Here is a 21843-nt window from a genome sequence, read left to right on the forward strand (position 1 = left end):
CCCATCCACCTCAAATTTGTGGGTGGGGGGATTGGTTTGGTTTTGTTTTTTCACTCAGCTTTAGAGATAGAAAGATATTAATAACCATAGTTAAGGGTGATGGAAGTGATCACAGAGAAGGGCAGTTAAATTGGATCAAAATTACATATATGATGCACAGATGAAACTGGATGGTTGAACACTAGTTTAACAGGATGGCCTTTATTCAATTATGTAACTATATATGGTGCAGTCTGTTACTAGCCATACACACCACAACATGGAAGTGAATAGACCCATAAATCCAAAATCCCACCCACCAACAACACCCCTTACTGATGACATCACTCAACGCAAGGGTAAGAAGACATATACAGTGTAGAGGTCAAGGAAATGTCACAAAAGGAGCAAATCACAATAATCCATCAAAAAGCAACATATACAACATCCTAGCTTAAACAAAGCTATACAGAAATAGCCCCTATATAAAAATGACAAATACAGAAAAAGTAGGGGAAAAAAAGCATATTATAAACACTCGCAGAATGGCCGCCATTGCACATGGGAAACACCAGGCAGGAATGGACCACCCATAGTTAGTAACATGTCATAATAATAAAACAACAAATGATGTGCTAGAACAATATAGCAACAGCAAAACTGTCAGGTTTTCTGTCAATCTATTGTCTTTGTCTTGTGTGGGGTGCTATTCACACTATTACACTTGTTCACTTTTGGCACATGTGGGGTGTTTGGTGCATAGTGTTTTTTTGTGGCTATTTTGTAATTTTTCATTTGTTGCTATGTTGTTCTAGCACATTTGTTGCTACGTTGTCCTACTAAACTTAAAGTGATTCTAAACGTAAACCTAAATTTGCTATGGGGACACTCGTGCAGGCTCGTTCCGGAGCCTTGCTGTCTTCATCTATTGACATAGACAGTGGAAGAGCAGAGAGAGAGCCTCTAACATCACTGGATTAAGATCAGGCTCGGGTATGTATAAGGGGGAGGGAACTACATGTAAAAGGTTTTTTACATCAATGAATAGTATGATTCAATATAAAAGCCTTCTCTCTTTGAACTACTCTAGCTTTAAGTGGCAAACATATTAGCTCAAATACATCTAACACTTTTTAGGCAGGTACTGATGTTATTAGTTACATACAGCTAGCAGTATGTTTTTTTTTTTGCAATAGCGACCTTTAATGTGATAAATGGTAACAACTGCGAAGAAAATAGAAATGAAGCCTTGAGAAGATGAGTTTTTTTGACTATTTAAAGATTTTAACGGTACAACACAGCTCAGTAGGAGGAAAATTGCAGAGAATCCTAAAATGCTCCAGAGAAATCTCATAATCATTTATTAAATAAAGTTGAAAGGGCATAAACAGTCTGGGGAATAGAGAAGATTAGTTTGGGATCAGATATATAGGTGGGGGTGAGTTGTGATGGGTTCTGAAGAGCAGTAGTATCTTGGGTCTTATTTTCAGGTTGATTATCTTAGGGGCAGCAGATCAGAAGTGGTGTGAGGGATAGCATACATCTTGCATCAACATTCATAATAGGGTTTGGAAGTGAGAATCCTGATAGTGGAGTACCAAAAAAGGGATATTACAGCAGTCAAAGTGACTGATTACAAGGGCAAGACTTTCATGGCTTTTTAAGCTTAGAGATGTTGCACAAGTGGAAGCAGCAGAGCTGGGACATGTTCTGAATTTGAGAAAGGAAAGAGATAGCTGAGTGAGGGTGGCACCAAGTATACTTGTGGGTCAGGTAGGATAACATTTCCGTTTATAGTTGGACAGATGTTGGTGGTTCGGAAGGTCAAAGAGGGAAGAGTTTTGTACAGATTAAGCTTCAGGTACTTCTTAGTCATCCAGGAAAATACAGTGTGGCCAGCATTAAATGTAAAATAATCTTTGGACAGATGGCAACATGATTGGCTAGGCAGGTATGAATATCATTTATATAGAGATTACATTGGAAACAAAAGAAGGATAGTTATAAACAGAGAAGCAATAGAATGAGGGTTGCAATTTGAGGGACACCAACAGAGATTGGAATAGGAGAGAATGAGGCAACGTGAAAGAATGGTCAAACAACTGCGAACAAACTATTAGAGCATACTGTCCTGAATGACAGGAGAGGTTATGATTAGGGAAAGGCTATAGTGTCTGGGTTTGATTTATGGGGGGGGGGGGTTAATCTAATCCTATCTGAAATTCACGAAACCTGAGTTTAGCAGGAAATTCCATTGAAGTTTTGTTAAATCCTGTCCATGTTTATGGCACATACTGTCAAAAAAGAGAATGAAGGGGCGAGGCACTGCCATGGAGGACATTTACCAATTTTTTTTTATGTACAGTGGAAAGAAGGTCATTTTAATGCCACTATGAGGGTGACATAGAAAAAGACCCCACACCTTAAAAGTACATGCTTGGAAATTGTTTATAAGCCATATGTGGTGTTACGTTATCATCTTCATGGACAGTGTCAGCACCACCATTTTATAGCACCACATACAATGGATGTGTCATTGGTCCTTTAACTTTTACATTTAGATGTAAATACAGCAGCAGAACCCAGTGCTGATCAAACTAAAACTGTCCAGTAGTTCTGTTCCTAATCTGGGCCGAAAGTTCACCTTCCAACGTGACAAATATCCTAAGCAAACAACCAAGACAACACAGGAGTGGATTAGGGACAACTCTTTGAATGTCCTAGATTGACCCAGCCCTGACTTGAACCCTATTGAACAGAGACCTAAAAATTCCTGACCACCAACGGTCCCCATCCAACCTGACTGAACTTGAGAGGATTTGCAAAGAAGAATGGCAGAAAATCCTCCAAACCAGGTGTGCAAAGTTTGTGGCGTCATACCCAAAAAGGTTCAAGGTTGTAATTGCTGCCAAACGTGCTTCAACAAAGAACTGTGTAAAGGGTCTGAATACTTAACTGCTTCTTCCATTGTAAAATGGCAACTGAGCAGGAGCCCTGTTGCTCTGAGTGGATGCCATATAAATTTCACACAAAAACCTGTCTCCCGTAGGCCCCACTCAGGCACAATGACAGATCAGTGTACTGGCCCGTTGTCTTTGACTTTGATTCATGCCATTCATTGTGTACTATTGTGTTGATTTCTGTGTCATCGGTCACAGTGATCATATGATACAGACAGGGCCAATCAGAGCCCATCGATACCAAGGGATTATCTGTGGCCAGTCACAGCTAATCACAGCAATACACACTGAATGAATCTATTTCATTCAGTAAAAATGCTTGATTATAATAGTGTGTAAAAAATAATCCTTATCGCCTTCCCAGAGTAGTACAGTGTTACCATGGTATCACGGTACTGCTCTGGTCACAGTATGTTAAAAAATATTAAAAAAAAAAGTAAAAGAAAAAAAAAATGAAACTTGAAAACAAATTTACATTTTTTTTTGTATATACTCTATCTGTGCTCACCCCCACACCAATTATATGATGATACTGTACTGCACTGGTGACAGCAAGTAAAAAAATGTAAACATTTTTTTTTACATTTCATCATTTTCCAAACAATTGTGACAAAAAAAATAACTTCAAAAATCATACCATGCTTTTTACTAAATACCTTAGACTGTCTGCTTTCCAAATAGGGGTCATTTGGGGGATATCTGTACACTTTTTGCATTTTTTGGGCCTCGAGAGGCCATTGGTACGTTAGGATTGATCAATTTTCAGATACTGTATGTATAGTCTGTGGATTTTGGCCTAAATTTATGAAGAAAGATTATTTATTTGAAAAATGTTATAACAGAAATGAAGGGAAATGCTTTTTTTGTTAATGTTTATATTTTTATTTTTTTTGTATGTATTTAGCAAAAAATAAAAATCCCAATGGTGATTAATTGTCACCAAAAGAAAGCTTGTGTGAAAAAAATATATAAAAATGTCATATGGGCAAAGTGTTGCATGACTTTGCAATTGTCATTCAAAGTGTGGCAGCTCTGAAAGCTGAAAATTGGCCTGGGCAGGAAGGGGATAAAAGTGTCTGGTATTGAAGTGGTTAAGTACCGTACATGTGATATTTCAGTTTTTTTTCTTTTTAATAAATTCAGACATTTCTAAAATTCTGTTTTCACTTTGTCAATATGGGGTACCGAGTATAGATTAAGGAGGAAAAAATGAATTTAAACAACTGTAGTATCAGGCTGCAGCATAACAAAATTAAGAAAATAGAAGGCGCTCTGAACATTTTATGAATAGACTATATTTGACAGGTATTTTTATATTTAAAACATTTGAGGTATACCTAGTTGCTTTTTGTTCTACCTTTTTGTGTTTCATAAGTTAGTTTTTTTATTCCTACTTATACAGATTTTGCTGATGGCCATGGGTGATACTGAGCCTTTAGACACAGATCAAGGGGAGAGGGGCTGGAGCCCCAGTAGCAGAAATGAGTCAGCTATCTCTGTGAGGGATGAAGGAACCCTGTCTGGAACTGAAGTGACAAAAGATAGGTTATATGAAAGGTTAAGCTGAGGCTCTGTTGCTGCTCTTCACAACATGCTTTTCACAGTACAAAGCATGCTCGGAGCTGTAGTGTGCTGGGTTAATAGGATGAACAGGTGTTCTGCAGCATGTGGAAACTACAAGTCTCAGCATGCCTTTGGATTGGAGGGCAGCTGAAGCGGAGCAGGGTATCATGTACAGCAATGCTTCTCAACTCCAGTCCTCAAGTAACCCCAACAGGTCAGGTTTTAAGGATTTTCCCTCAGATGAACTGGCTGTGGTAATTACTAAGGCAGTGAAACTGATCAAATCACCTGAGGTAAATAATGGAAAGCCTGAAAATATGACCCGCTGGGGGTACTTGAGGACTAGAGTTTAGAAACATTGATGTACAGCCTGCCATCCTCCTTATGCCACATCTATTGAAAGCTCAGTCTTAAAATGATGTACGAGAATTGTGCTGTGGGAGAAAAATCTTGTTCATAGCAAACAGTCAGCTTCCAGCTCCCTTGTCTGAAAATAAAACAAGAATTTTGATTATTTGCTATGGGCAACAAAACATGTTCCTTCTACCATACTTGTCATACAGGGGGGAGATGTACTAAAAGTGGCGAGTACAAAATCCGGTGCAGATGTACATGGTAGCCAATTAGCTTATAACTTCAGCTTCTCCAGTTAAAGTGTTACTAAACCAAGGACCCTGCATTCACTATATCTGTACAGTACACAGAACATGGATCTGTACAGTACAGTACAGAACTGTACAGTACACAGAACATGGAAATGCAATTATTTTAGTAAATATAAACTGCTGAATAACTTTTTTCATCAGCAGTATATCGCAGTCTTGTGATTTCTATCTGGTGAAGCTTGTAGGTGGAGTTTTCATACTGCACTGTGCTGTCCTATGAGACTGCAGGGCTCCTGACCCTCTGTCTGGACAGTGCCGATTGGCCCTGTGCTGATCACATGCACTCTCTCAAGAAAAAAAAACAACCTCTCTAGCAATACACACCAAACTGAGCATGTGCAGCCTGACTCCAAATGCTCTGTCTTATCTGGACTTGTTCAGGGGGACAGTGCAGGGAGGGACGATCTGTGCATACATGATCAAGTAGCCTTATAGCACAATGCAGAGGATTAACCCCTTAGCTTCCACAGTGATTATAACAAGCATGCTTTACTAAATATACAGACTGATTTTACTGTTGTAGGTTTAGTAACACTTTAAGTTTTAACAATAAAACCTGGAAGCTAATTGATTTCTATACGGAGCTGCACCTGATTTTCGATTCTCCAACTTTAGTAAATGAACCCCACAATGTCACAGATATCCATCTATTTATGTAGGATTTTGCTGATCCAGTATTATTTTAGAAGCACAGAATTTCTATTGACAACAGCTTTTGAAAAAAAAAAGATGGGGAGCATAGGGAAAAGTGGCCCAGAGGGGGAAGGAAGATGAGTACCTCCACCTATTCTTTAACACTGAAACACAAAAAAGCCCTGCTTTCATCTTTTCATCACAGACTTTTTTGTTTTTAAAATGTCAAAAACAAAACCCCTAAATAATAAAATAAAAAAATCTGTTTAGCGAGTATGCTAATTTTTCATCCTTTTTCTTTTTCAATAATAGGATATTTTTACACCAGAATGCAAATTTAAGGAGTCTGTGTTTGAAAACTATTATGTCATCTATTCCTCGACACTCTATCGACAACAGGAATCTGGCCGTCAATGGTTCTTGGGACTCAGTAAAGAGGGTCAGATCATGAAAGGCAACCGAGTGAAAAAGACCAAACCATCATCACATTTTGTACCAAAACCTATAGAAGGTAAGAATTAATTATTTTTACATTATTGTTAATGATATTAGTTTATCCTCGTAAAATGAATATATCCTATAGATGAAAATGTGTAATTGATAAAACAAAGACAAACTGGTTAGCTATTTATGGGTAGCAGAATTTAAATGCCCATGGCCTAATTCAAGCTCAGAGTGAGGAATGCTTAAACTATTTTCCTTATTTTCATGATATGTTAATTAATTTGTCTATATTGGAGAAAAAGGAGTTGCTGTTCACATTTTGCATAAGGGCCCTGTGTAATTGAGCCATTCTCCTGGCCTCCATCAAACTTATTTTTTATGGGAAATGTTTTTTTTGAAAAGTTGTTTTCTTCATAGTGTTTGAAGGACACTAATAAGAGGCTAAGAGCTATGGCATTGAGCTGCTTATTGGAGCCAAACAGGACATTGTAGTACATATAGGTTTGCCAGTAACATTTCAAGAATAGTGAGAGAGAAATATCTTTGCCATTGTCAAGGCTGTCTACACCCTATTGAACATAGGCATGCACACAGGGTATGCCAGGTGTGCCTGGGTACACCCTAATCATCCCTGTTTAGACCCCTGATATTTCACCAAAGCCCCCTTAACAGGGCTCCTAAAAAAAACTGTACAAAAAATGTAATTGTAAAAAATAATAAAAAATGTAATAATACAAATAAAAACTACTAATACAGTACACTGCCCTACTGACACTAATCTCTGTCCAATTGATTCCATCCATTGCTCTACTGACACTGCCAGTATACAGTATATACACACACATGCATATGTTTTTGAGCTTTGGGGTGCAAACCCACATGCAATAGGCTGTGCACACCTGTGCCCTTGAATATGTGTATTTGAGAAGATAATAGACTCTTAATGCAAACAAACTAAAAATGGGATACACAGGGAACTATGCAGATGCAATATGGAGCCTGTGAAGAACATACCGAGTTAAATGTTGTGTCTGCTCAGGTATGTTTAATGTGTTGATTTACGCAGGCAGTGAAATTGCTGTAATATGTTTAACACGGCCTAAGTATAAGTACACATGACACCTCGAATCTTTACCAAATGGTTGCAGTTCATGGAAGTGCTTTGCCATAAATTGTTCTCCTTATAGCTGTTATTAAATGGATAGATTTAGATTTTCAGTCCAGGGTGCTTTATGTATGTCTACAGGGGGGTAATGGGCTTGTAATAAACACTGACACAGGAATGAAATCTTCGTGAACCTTTAAAGCGTTCATTGCCTGAAGAAAGTCATGTTGTTTGACATAAGTCATAGTGATATCTAGCATTTAGTTATTCATACAGTCTATGACAGATTGCCTTTTATTCTGCTTGCTCCAGTGTTGCTGTTTGTAATTCCCAGAACAGCCACCTTCTTTTTAGATCATAGCGGGTGAATAACTTATCAAGTGCTGTTTATCAGGCAAACACTGTTTCATTCTTTTCTATCATATATGTTATTGTACAGATGATGTTATGTCTCTACTGCTATAGAGATTTTTATAACTTATATATATGTCATTCATAATATATATTATAAAATACAAATCTGTTGCGCTGGAGTTCAAATACTAAATAAACAGCAGCTGACACAATATTGCTGGGTACAATGGAAGAAATGAAAAAAGTGGTGCAGCGCTTATAAAATACAAGTCCAATAAATGATAATAATGTTCATGAAGAATCAAAACATTTCTTGAAAGGTATACCGGTACGCTGGATAGAAAAAAACGGCACCAACACCCAATAGTACTGACTCCTACCTCAAACCGAAGGGTTTTGCACAATCTCGCCCCTCGTGACTTTTGATGACGAATCGCGTAGAGAGGAGTTGGAGCATGTGACGCGAACATAACACGGGACATAGCGGGCATTTTGTTGGTTGGAAACGCTGATGAGTGTAACCATTTTTATTAAATAAAATATATTTTATTGGGTGTCTGCGCAATGAGGATTCTTCTCTTTATCCCTGAGAATACCAGCATTAAGGTGGGTTATAGCTATTGGTCCTCCGGGCGATCCATGGCAAGATTACAATACTGATATCCATACCTGTGCAATGATCAGAATACCATTGGTGGAGAGGTTTTATCTGCTTGTGATGATCGCGGTGTCTACCAATTCACCATACATTGTGCAAAAAACCCTTAGATTTGGGGTAATACCCTGTACACACGGTCGGAAATTCTGACGGAAAAGGTCCAATCAGATTATGTTGTCAGAAAATCCGATCGTGTGGGGGCTCTATCTGACTTTTTCCGCCGGATTTTGTGGTTGGAATGTCCTACAGGGCATTAGAGTCAGTACTATTGGGTGTTGGTGATGTTTTTTTCTATCCGGCGTACCAGTTTACCTTTTAAGAAATGTTTTGACTCTTCATGAACTTTATTATCATTTATTGGACTTGTATTTTATAAGAGCTGCACCACTTTTTTTTTCAATATATATTATAGCTCTTTTTTAAATTTACATGGAAATGAATGTGTGCATTTTAAAAACCATAGCAAACAATCAGAAATTATCTTTCAAAAATATCTTTCAAACATATGATTTAAAGTAGTTCTAAGTGCAAAAGTTTTACCTTAATGCATTCTGTGCATTAAAGTAAAACACCTTTTATATGCAGATCCCCCCTCGGCCCCCACTAAATACTTACCTGAGCTGATCTCGGTCCAGTGCTGTGCACAAGAGCAATGGTGCTGCTCTCTTTCTCCCTCCTCACTGGACTTTGTGAGAGCAACTCCTGCTGCTGTCAATCAAATCCAGTGAAGAAGGAGCAGGGGGCAGGGCTGAGACACACTATCCGCATCAATAGTACATGTATGAGTACCACCCTTAGCAAGTGGCTTATTGGGGGTACTTTAAGGGGGGAGGAGCCAGGAGAGTCAGTGGAGGACCCAAGAAGAGAAATGTTTGTTATTTTTGAAAGAAAAATTGCACTTAAAATAAACTGAAATCTGTTTGGTTGCTGTGAGTTATGTATTCTTTATATGCTCCTTATTTCAACAAGCTTATACTGTATGTTGGATGGTAGCCTTTCCCAACTCCAGCATTTAAGAGTCCCAAGTAACTACTATAGAATCCTTAAATATCAATGTAATCTTTTTACTTTTCCCATGTAAAGAGTCACTTTCTTCACTCCTGTTCCACCTGTTCAGTGATTATAAAGCTTAATTTTTTTTTGTAATAAAATAACAAACCTTTTATATTTACCTGCTCCATTTCTTGGTTACTCTATGTCTTCCTGCGGTAACCCTATGCTGACACCCCACGTGACCTTGGTGGCCATCTTGGGTCAGGCCAGTGTCTATTTAAGATTCTATGTCCTCGGTTTGGCACACTTTGTGCGAGTGACTAGTGTAGAGATAGGTTCTCCGCCTGGCAGGTACAGTGCATAGTGGGAGGGAAAGTACAGGGATTAAGCTATCTCTACTTAGGAAACCTCCCATTTGAGTGTGGACCGGCCAGGCTCCATTTCTGCTCCTAGCTGCAAAAGCCATCAGCATCACTTCAAGAGTACAAGTTGATCTGGTTGGCTGTACCAAACCACTGGTCCTGTTGGTACATTGTTGGGACTTTCTTAATATACCAATTTAATCCACCTAGGCCTCTAAGTGTTTTCTTTGCCACTGGCGCACCACGCTTCACCCTACACACAGGCTAACATTTAACAAGGAGGGGTGATGCAAACCTAAAATGCATTACCAAGAAACTGTATTCACAGTCAACTCTGGAGAAGTCTTGGTTGAAGGACCTTACTGTCATTCTATGACAACTAGCATTTCTACACTTACTGCAATACACTGGTGTGTGCAGTCTGTAAATTCCTTTCTTATTACAGATTTACATGATTAGTGATATCATTTCATACAGATCAATTTGCTTTCTTCACGACACATGGCATACCAGTATTACCTTTAAAGTTAAAAGAATAGTGCACAGAAAGCAGTTTTGAGACCTGGATCCACAGTACCAGATAGCTACAATCCCCAGTTTTAACAGGATAAATATTGTATCAAACATATCCAGTCCTTTTTCTTCATGTGTTGGAGTCAGTATGCTATTTGTTTTTATGTACGTACATACAGTCCATAAGTATCCACTGACAGGGGCCACTTACACCCATTATCTCTGCACTTCTGCTACAGAATTGAACCAATGGTTGCCTGACATAACATTTAAACAAAATTGTAAAAAGGCTGTAAAGTTTGCTTTGTGTTGCCTCTTTTTCTCTACTATGTATAGCACTGTGCACAATAACATTCCAATCTTGCTTTATATTAAACATTATGAACTTTGTCCAGGAAGATAGGAAGGACACATTATGTAACATATTAGGTAATGTATATTGAACACACACATTACATATTAAATAAGGCAATTTCGTTGTCAAAGTAGGTGGTACTAACAAGGAAGAGCTGGAAGAACATATTGCAACTCATTTAGGTTAATTGGAAAAAGGCCAGCAACATGATTGGTTATAAAAAGAGCATGTTGGAGAGCCAGAAGTAAAGATGGGCAGAGGCCCACCAATCTGTGAAAAGCTGTGTTTAAAAATTGTCAAACAATTTCAGAATAATGTTTCTCAATGTAAAATTGCAAAGACCTTAAATCTCTGTGTGGAAGGGACAAGGTGGAAAGCAATATTGGATGCCCATGATCTTTGGGCACTCAAAAGGCATTGCATTAAAAACAGGTATGGTTCTGTGATAGACATCAATACACGGGCTTAGGAATACATCCACAAATCACTATCTGTGAACATAGTTCACAGCGCCATCCAAAAATGCAAAGTACGTTTTATCATACAAAGTAGAAGCCATATCTAAATCTGATCCAGAAAGGCAACCCTTTTCTCTGGGCCAAAAATGGTCTGTTGCAAAGTGGAAAACTGTTCTGAAATTTGTCATTCTTTTTGGCAACCATGGGTGCCCCATCTTCTGGAGTTAAAAAAGAGAGAGATCTTTCAGCTTTTTATCAGCGCTGAGTTCAAAAGCTTGCATTTCTGATGGTATGGGGGTGCATTAGTGTGTATAGAAAAGGCAGCTTGCACATCTGGAAAAACACCATCAGTACTGAAAGATATATTCAGGTTTTAGAGCAGCATATGTTCACATCCAGACAACATCTTTTTCAGGGAAAGCTTTGCATATTTCAGCAGCATAGATGCTAACCTGCATACTGTATCTATGACTCTATGACAACAGCATGGCTTCTTAGTAGAAGAGTCTGGGTGCTTAACTGTCCTACCTGCAGTCCAGACCTTTCACCAATTGAAAATTACCAGGACTTTTGAATCCCATATCAGGCAAGAATGGGACAACTTTCCTCTCCCAAACTCCAGCAACCGTTAAAAGAAGAGGTGATGCCACACTGTGGGAAATATGGCCCTGTCCAAACTTTTTTGTGACATGTTGCTGCCATCAATTTCAAAATTGCCTTATTTTTTTCTTAAAATGGTATGTTTTCTCATGAACTTATTTGACGTGCTTTATGTTTTCTATTGTGAATAAAATGTGGGTTTATGAGATTTACAAATCATTGCATTCTGTTTTATGTAGATTTTACACAGCATCCCGAATTTCTTGGAATTGGGCTTGTGAATTCTTTCTATTTTGTATTTCTGAATGTATTTTAGCTTTCCTATGCCATTCCATATATATTCCATTTATATGAAATAATGCAGTATACGCAAAAGCATATGCAATTTCTATTAACTATTATATTTTTACTCATGCTGGGATGAGAAAGGTGATTTTAACAGGCTGGTACGAAGCATGCTGCATATGATATTGGTTGTAAAAGCAAAGGCAAAAAGGTGTGTGACTTATGTACAGCATCATGCATGGTAACACTTGTCACATTCTCATAGACAGCACAGAAATGTCAGAACGCCTGCTCAGTATTCAGTGTAATTGCTTTTACTAAAGCTCCCTGGTATCAAACAGCATGTAATGTAAAGAAGCAAATATATTCATTGAATTTACCCATACAACAGCACATGCCCTGCACTGCCATCCTGTTTTATGTGAAAGCAAGATAGTGAGGAAACCCTACCTCCTTTGTTACCTTGTAATTATTCATCCTGGGTGTAATAACATTTCTCATATAAACCATTACACTTTCTCATGTCTGCCCTATCTTTCCTGTACAGTAAGTCCTTACTTGTTACTGATTAACTTTCCTGTGATGTATGGCTATGTGAGCAAGTCTCCTGAGGCTCAGAATGAGACTCTGATCTCTTGTTGCATGTGTCTTTTGGGGTAAAGCTCGTTTAACTTAACATTTGAACAGTCTATTTTACCTTTCAGTTGTGCAGGGAAACATAATTTTTTTGTGTGCCTTACACTGAGCAGTGGTGTCAGCCGTGGCCCTCCTCAAATGCGTACTGGCTTCACAATAGTAATAAGTACAGAATGGGCAAAGAGACAGTGATGGATTGTGAGGATGGATTTTTTTTCTATTCTGCTGAGCTGTTTCTGAAACTATGTGAATGAGATCTGGTAATCATTTGTCTTTGCAAGTATTTCCCCCAAGTGGATTGTTCCAAAAACATTTTTTATAACTTGGATAGAACTAAATTTAGTGGGCGATTTTTTATGGTGTTGGGGATACTTAAAACTCTTTTTAGCATTTTTTTGTGTCTGTGTCCTTTTGGGGAGATTTCCATAACTTTCTCTACCAGGAACATAACAAGAAATGAAATACAATAGTTAAAAGTTAAGTGAAATACCCTTTTACCTTTTTAGAAACTTGCTACTCTAATAAATATCACCAGTGAAAGATTTGCCCTCTATTCCTATTCCAGTGGCCACCATAACATTTTGGATCTCCCATCACTCTTTGTCAAAATGACAATGTCTGTTACAATGGTTTCTAGGACAAATAAAAATGTGAATCTCCATTGCAGAGGCATAGACAAAAAGTTCCACCCAAAAAAATGGAACTTCCGCTTTAAGTACGGGTGATCCCCTAACATGCCACATTTGGCATGTCATTTTTTGGGGGGGGAGTGGGTACCTAGTTTTGACAGGCACCAAGCTCCTACTTCCTCCCCTGGCACCGCAGCGCCTGAAGGAAGTTCACCTCTGCCCTCTCCCTCCCTGCAATCTTCTGGGACACACCACAGGTCCCAGAAGATTGCCCGGCCATTCACAATGCGCAGCGTGGCTCACACATGCGCAGTGCGGCTCTCGCGTGTGTTGTGCACACCCCGCTTTGAAGCCACAGCCGGGTGCCCACAATTACATTTCCGGCGCCGCGGAGAGTGGGGGAAAGGAGCTAGGCTTTGTGCGCCCGCATTGCTGGATCATGGGACAAGTGAGTGTGTGTTTATTAAAAGTCAGCAGCTACACTTTTTTGTAGCTGCTGACTTGTAAATAGGTAAACCTCCGCTTTAATGGCCTTGAGTTTGGTTCAGGCAGAGATCGATGAACCTCAAAGAAGTTCAAATGTCAAAACTTAACCTGACTAAAATCAATGGGCGCTGAATCAAAAATTGCCATTTTCTGGGCTAATAGGCACAGGGTTTCAAAAAATAGCATGGGGAGAGGGAATGCCCTGGGTGGAACATGTACAAATGCTAAAATACCATTTAAAAAACTGCAGGTCAGTCAGGAGCAGTGATTTTTTTTTTTTACAAAGGAAAATACATTTAAATAGCTGGCAAATTACATTTCCCTTTTGGCTTTTAAAAAAAAACTCCACACACACAGACCCCCTCAAAAGGTCCCCCTCATTGTGTAGGTGAAAAACCTAGGTGAAGTCCTGCCAGCCAGTAGCTTGCATACCATTCCCCTCTGCTCAGACCTATGGTAAAAAGTGCTTCATTGTGTGTCGGTGGGAAATATATGTGGCACATAAACACTGTCCACAAGCCTGTGTCTTCTAGTCGAACCTCCCTAAAATTGTCTTTTCGCTGTGGACCCCGATTCTCCAAAAAAACAATCAGGTGGTATCAGAAAATCTTACAGCAGTGGCTTATAGCAATTATCATGGGGTACCAGGAGTCAGTCAATCTTGAAGAAAGTTAGTCTGATCATCTGAGTGGAAAAGCACTCTCCAGCAAATCTTAGCTGCTAAGACAATTGGAAGGTAGAGTTTCTCAGTCATCACTGCCTGGACCAAAAGTAATGATTTTTTTCATCCCATCTTCATCCTCCTATGTAAGAAATTGGGGACTCCAGATGTGGATATCCAGCCTCCAGGTACAACAAGTTACTTCTGCTCAGGTTAATATATGCCTTCCCTCCAATGTGGATTCTTTCTCATCTGCTCCACAAAATAAAGGAAGAGAAGAAAATAATAATCCTATTGTGACACACAGACCTAGAATATGACCCCTGGCCTTTTCAAAACAGACCAGACCTGCTGTCTCAAGACCCCTTGCTCATCCTTCTCAGTCACTGGCTTTAATGGCATGACTAATGAATCCTGTGTTGAAGAACAGGAGTATACAGTGCCTTGAAAAAGTATTCATACCCCTTGACATTTTCCATATTTTGTCATGTTACAACCAAAAAGGTAAATGTATTTTATTGGGATTTTATGTGATAGGCCAACACAATGGTTTTCCAATTTTTTTACAAATAAATATCTGGCGTGCATTTGTATTCAGCCCCCTTTACCCCTAACTAAAATCTAGTGGAACCAATTGACTACAGAAGTCACCTAATTAGTGACTAGAATCCACTTGCGTGTAATTTAATCTCAGTATAAATACAGCTGTTCTGTGAAGCCCTCAGAAGTTTTATTAGAGAACCTGAGTGAACAAACAGCATCATGAAGGCCAAGGAACACAACAGACAGGTCAGGGATAAAGTTGTGGAGAAGTTTAAAGCAGGGTTAGGTTATAAAAAAATACACCAAGCTTTGAACATCTCACAAAGCACTGTTCAATCCATCATCCGAAAATGGAAAGAGTATGGCACAACTGCAAACCTACAGAGGCATGGCCGTCCACCTAAACTGACAGGCTGGGCAAGTAGAGCATTAGAAGCAGCCAGAAGGCCCATAGTAACTCTGAAGGAGCTGCAGAAATCCACAGCTCAGGTAGGAGAAAATTTCCATAGGACAACTATTAATTGTGCACTCCACAAATCTGGTCTTTATGGAAGAGTGAAAGAAAGTCATAAAAAGTCCTGTTTGCAGTTTGTGGGAAGCCATGTGGGGAAAACAGGAAACATGTGGAAGAAGGTGCTCTGGTCAGATGAGACCAAAATTGACCATTTTGGTCTAAAAGTAAAACGATATGTGTGGCGGAAAACGAACACAGCAGATCACCCTGAACACACCATCCCCACCGTGAAACATGGTGGTGGCATCATCATGTTGTGGGGATGCTTTTTTTCAGCAGGGACTGGGAAGCTGGTCAGACTTGATGGGAAGATGGATGGAGCCAAATACATGGCAATCTTAGAAGAAAACCTGTTTGAGTCTGCAAAAGACTTGAGATTGAAGCAGAGGTTAACCTTCTAGCACAGGGATATGCAATTAGCGGACCTCCAGCTGTTGTAAAACTGCAACTCCCATCATGCCTCTGCCTCCGGCTGTCATGCATGTGCTGTCAGAGGCTTGCTATGCCTCATGGGACCTGTAGTTGTGCAATAGCTGGAGGTCCGCTAATTGCATATCTCTGTTCTAGCAGGACAATGACGCTAAAATACAGCCATAGCTACAGTGGAATGGTTTAGATCGAAGCATATTCATGTGTTAGAAAGGCCCAGTCAAAGTCCAGACCTAAATCCAATTGAGAATCTGTGACAAGACTTGAAAATTGCTGTTCACAGACGCTCTCCATCCAATCTGACAGAGCTTGAGCTATTTTGCAAAGAAGAATGGACAACATGTCACTCTAGATGTGCAAAGCTGGTAGAGACATCCCCAAAAAGACAAACAGTTGTAATTGCAGCAAAAGTGGTTATACAAAGTATTGACTCAGGGGGGCTGAATACAAATGCACGTCACACTTTTCAGATATTTATTTGTAAAAAAAATTGAAAACCATTTATAATTTTCCTTCCACTTCACAATTATGTGTCACTTTGTGTTGGTCTATCACATAAAATCCCAATAAAATACATTTATGTTTTTGGTTGTAACATAAAAAAATGTGGAAAATTTCATTGGGTATGAATACTTTTTCAAGGCACTGTATCTGGCTCTGTAATTTTCACATAAATGAAAGCCAGGAAATCCATTTCTAAAATCAACTACTAAATCTTGAAATATCTTTCTGGTGTAAACAAAGATATTCCAATTCCAGAGACTACTCTGTACCTCACATTCTCGCTTTACTGCATTTGCAACTTGACTAAAATGTGTACCCCTAAAGGAAAGGTTCCTGCCTGTTCCATCCTATTTTACAAACCTTTGGCCCCTCTTTGACTTGTTTAAAACCTTTATTCGAGGCTTCTCAAAGACCAGAATCCAATTACAGTTAACATCTCTTTCTTGTATAGAGTCCATCCTAATTCTTCATGAGAATAAGATGGTCTTGTATCCACAACCCTCCTTTCAACTTAAGGTACTATCAACCTTCCACCCTAAAATAGCACTTAAAAAATTAATAAAAAAAATATATATATATATATATATATATATATATATATATATATATATATATATATATGTATATATGTATTATTCAAGCATGCATTCTCTATTGCTCTCAGCCACCTCCAAATCTCTCTATAAAATAAAAAAAATTGCTGCTGTGATCTGACTTCCTGTAAGCCCTTGTACACACGGTTGGACACTCCGACAACAAAATCCGTCGGATTTTGTCTGAAACTTGTGTTGCATGCACACGGTCGGACAAAGTTGTCGGAAAATCCGATTGTTCGTAACGTGATGACGTTATTTCGTTATGAAGGGACTACGTTCAGGCCAGTAGCCAATAGCTTTGGTCTAGGAATTTGATCTGAGCATGTGTGGCACTTTGTCAGATCGGAATTCTCTACAAACGGTCGGAAAATTTTATAGTCCAGCTCTAAAACTTTGTCGGTTGGATATTCCGACGGAAACAATCCGATGGAGCCCCACACGGTCGGATTATCCAACAACACGGTCCGATCGGACATTTTCCATCAGGATGTCCGACCGTGTGTACAAGGGCTTAGAGGGTTAATCTCCATGGTCCCACTGTAAGTAAAAGCCACTCTCTCATTCTCCCTCTCGAGATGGAATAGGGACTATGAACTATGGGATATGTTGTGTGCATAGAGCAGTGCACAGGATTGTATCCCTATGTTGCAGGAAAGAAAATCGCGCCATCTATGGACGACTTTATAGGGTGCCTCCTAATATATTGCCCAAAACAGGCATTAAGCATCAGTCAGCTTACATAAAAAAGGTCAGTGGACAGCTCCGACTAATTAATGGGAACTGGCTAGCAGGTAAGATGTCGGCATAGGAATGGAGACTTTATCCCATCCAAAGCTCCAGGACCAAAACTATAATTTATTAAGCTATGAGAAAACAAAAAGTTTGACACATATGTACTGTTTACAGTACTGCTAGCTAGTGCCTCACCACAACTGTGTATTGATCTGATAGCTTAAAGTATCTGTTTTTAAATAATGGATTGATAAAGTACAAAATTTACTGTTTTCATTAAGAATTGGCAAAAGCATCTAAGCAAACAAGCAAGTATGTTGGCTTGACATCTTTACGTACAAGATTTTTAAAAACACAAAAGAATTTCATAGGAAACCTTAAGCAGAGCGATCTGCTACTTTTCTGAGCTCAGTTTGATACAGCAACCACATAATTTGGAGCACTTAAAACTATGTGTTTGAAAAAACAAAATCTATAAATAGGACAATTAAGGCAGCATGGCGTCCACTTTCTTAAAGAAGTGAGGTAATTGCCGAGAGAGTGAAACAAATGGTCCATTCGAATATACTAGAAAATACATTATTATTAATTATGAAAAAGTTCTGTCAGGAAGGTGGGCTGTTGCATATCATATTTCTGAAAGTGTAGGAAAAAAGTCATGGTGATTCCCAACTAGTAGCCTAGGAGCCAATAGGTTTGTTTTTGTTCTTTTCAGGAGTTATTTGGGATTGGTTCAAACTGAGTGTATTAACACTGATATTCCCCCCACACCACCAAATTAAAGTAAGGTTGTGAAGAAGAATGGTTAATGACTGCATACGTACTGCTGGGTACACATTACTAGATGGTACTGGTGGCATGTGTAGTACTGCTCGTGTTGTCTGACTTAAGGTGCAAATAATTCCTTTTCATTACGTGAAAGTTATTGATCAGAGGTCGGTGTAGTATTCCTATGACTGCATTTGTCTTTTTTTATCAATGTAAAACATGAATTGGCCAGACTTTGAAGTTCATAGATACCGAAATTTAAAAAAACCTATGCATAACACTGGCCTATATTCTGTTTTGCTTCATGTCCTTGCATGTTAAGCACCCATATCACATCTTTCTCTAAGGTATATGTTTGTAGAATTTGACTACAGAATCTTTGGAACATGTGTATTCTGTAATCCAGGTCAAGAGAAGACCCTAGGCCATCTTTAACATGAGGCACCTGCCGTCAGAGTGGACCGGCTGCCAGGATCTAGGGGAGGGTAGAGAGGTGGGCGGATCCAACGTGTGTGCAGGTCAGGGCACGCTTCCAGGTGCTATGCAGGTTGGGGTGAGGTCAGGTGCCAGGTCAGAAGCCCCCATGGAGACTAACATCGGGGGGAGGAGCCCCCCCCACTCTTTTGTGCATGCAGGTCAGGGTCCGCTGTCACAGTCAGGTAGGCTCCGCTCTGGTCAGGTATCAGTGTGTGCCGCGCTGTGCGGGGTGGATGAGACCAGTTGGTGCCAGCGGAGGATCTCATGGAGGAGGAGGTCAGGGTGGAGAAGCCCCCCACTCTTTCTTGCAGTTTCCGCAGGTGATCTTGGTGGAGATAGGACACAGACTCATCTACCCCTCCTGGCAATGCTGGACAGGGGAGAGTTGGGAAGACTGGTGCTTAACCATCTGTGACACTGCCTCCCACCTGTCCTGCTCCCCCTCACCTGTGCCCACCTGTGACACTGCCTCCAACTTGTCCCGCTGCCCCCCACCTGTGACACTGCCTCTCACTCGTCCCACTGACCCCCCACCTGTGACATTGCCTCCCACCAGTCCCACTTTCTCCCACCCGTCCCGCTGTCTCTCACCTGTGACACTGCCTCCCACATGTCCCGCTGCCCCCCACCTGTGGCACTGCCTCCCACTTGTCCCCGCTGCCCCCACCTGTGACACTGTCTCCCAACTGTCCTGCTGCCCCCTCCTGTGACACTGCCTTCCACCTGTCCTGCTGCCCCCTCCTGTGACACTGCCTTCCACCTGTCCTGCTGCCCCCACCTGTGTCACTGCCTCCTACCTGTCTCACTCCCTCCCACCTGTCCTGCTGCCTCAAAATTTTGACACTGCCTCCCACCTGTCCCGCTGCCCCCAACCATTGACACTGCCTCTCACCTGTCCTGCTACCCCCCACCTATGACACTGCCTCCCCTCCTGTCCCACTGTCCCCCACCTGTGACACTGCCTCCCACCTGTCCTTCTGCCCCCCCACCTGTGACACTGCCTCTCATTTGTCCCACTGCCCCCCTCACCTGTGAAACTGTCTCCCACCTGTCCCACTCCCTCCCACCTGTCTTGCTGCTCCCACCTGTGACACTGCCTCTAACCTGTCCTACTGCCCCCCACCTGTAACACTGCCTCCCACCCGTCCCGCTGCCCGCACCTGTGACAATGCCTCCTACCTGTCCCGCTGCCCCCACCTGTGACACTGCCTCCCACCTGTCCCACTGCCCCACCTGTGAAACTGCTTCCCACCTGTCCCACCGCCCTGCTGCCCCCCACCTGTGACACTGCCTCTTACCTGTCCTGCTGCCCCCCACCTGTAACACTGCCTCCCACCCGTCCCGCTGCCCCGCACATGTGACACTGCCTCCTACCTGTCCTGCTGCCCCCACCTGTGACACTGCCTCCCACCTGTCCCGCTGCCCCACCTGTGAAACTGCTTCCCACCTGTCCCACCGCCCTGCTGCCCCCCACCTGTGACACTGCCTCTCACCTGTCCTGTTGCCCCCATCTGTAACACTGCCTCCCACCTGCCCCGCTAAACCCCACCTGTGACACTGCCTCTCACCTGTCCTGTTACCCCCCACCTGTGACACTGCCTCTCACCTGTCCTGTTGCCCCCCACCTGTGACACTGCCTCCCACCTGTCCCACTTCATTGAAAGTAAAAGCTAAATTCAGAGCTGAACTACACAGGTATGAACTTTCCAAATTACCAAAAACTTTAAATTCTGTTCAGCATGTTTTTTTGTTATCCAAACATCTCTCAGACATCTTTATAAGAAAAGTTGATCCAGTGAATATTCGAGTGCCTCTTGGGGATCAGGAAAGATTATTTTCCCCCACTGAAACAAATTGGACCATGCTTTAGTGGGGGAGTTTGCCTGAATTAACTGCGGGTATTGGCTAGTGTATATGGAGGTGTATATATTTTCTATTTGTGTGTTGGTTTTCTTTTCTTTTTTCTCTGTTGGTTGAACTGGATGGACTTTTTCTGGTGTCTTTTTTTCAACCAAATTAACTCTGACTTTGCAAATTAACTCTGGCAAAGCACAATATGCCTCACTTTTCTGCAGTTAAGGCTTGGTCAAAAACCTCCTAATTCCATGAATGAATAGTGAAGTAGCAGCAATAGACTGATGTGGGTATCCCTGTGTCCCTGTGTGCTCCCCTCTTCTCAGCTTTCTGTGTACTATGCAATGTAGGAAATCTTGGACTTACTCTCTCAGTCTGAATTCTTCTGTACAGGACAGTAATAAATAGAGACAATTCAAAACACACACACGCATATATATATCTATATATATATATATAGATATATATATAGATATATTTACCACATAACTGAGATAAATCAGAATTGTATTCTATCTGTTCACCTGCTTCCTGTCCACCGTATATACAAATGATGGTGGAACCGGGCAGCTCTTGTTCTGGGACAATGTCATATGATACCCTGTGACATGGCGTGACCCCGATATCGGCAAAGAGCTGGGGACTCTTTACTCATGTGATCTGCTGTGTCTAATCACAGCCGGTCACATGTAAACAATTAGATGCCATTTATCGTCTCTCCTCGCCTCACACTGACAGAGTGTGAGGAGAGAAGAGTCGATCAGAGGCATCTCCTCACAGGGAAAATGTGTATAGGCAATCAGGGCACTGATCATCAGTGCCCTGATAACAAGGCAACCTCAAAAGTGTTCAACAATGATCCCACTCTATGCCCATCGGTGACACCAGTCTGTGCCCATCAGTGAGGCTGATCAGTGCTGCCCATCAGTGCCCATCAGTGCTGCCCATCAGTCCCATCAGTGCCGCCCATCCGTGCCCATCAGTGCCGCCCATCCATGCCGCCTATCAGTGCCCAACAGTGCCATCTATCAGTGCTCATCAGTGCTGTCTATGAGTGCTCATCAGTGCTGCATATCAGTGCCACCTA

The 21843-nt window shown here is 41.0% G+C and overlaps 1 protein-coding gene across 4 annotated transcripts in view; it reads left to right on the plus strand.

The window, feature by feature from the left end:
• FGF12 (fibroblast growth factor 12) overlaps nucleotides 1–21843 on the plus strand; it is a 619715-nt gene that overhangs the window by 587566 nt on the left and 10306 nt on the right. For all 4 annotated transcript variants that reach the window (XM_077487534.1, XM_077487533.1, XM_077487532.1 and 1 more), the window contains one exon: nucleotides 6113–6311. In XM_077487534.1, coding sequence (XP_077343660.1) covers nucleotides 6113–6311 — 199 coding nt within the window. The remainder of the gene's footprint in view (nucleotides 1–6112; nucleotides 6312–21843) is intronic.

This window comes from Lithobates pipiens, unplaced genomic scaffold (assembly GCF_037356315.1).
Source record: "Lithobates pipiens isolate NorthernLeopardFrog02 unplaced genomic scaffold, aLitPip1_a1.2 Scaffold_18, whole genome shotgun sequence".
In the NCBI taxonomy this organism is placed as follows: Eukaryota; Metazoa; Chordata; class Amphibia; order Anura; family Ranidae; genus Lithobates; species Lithobates pipiens.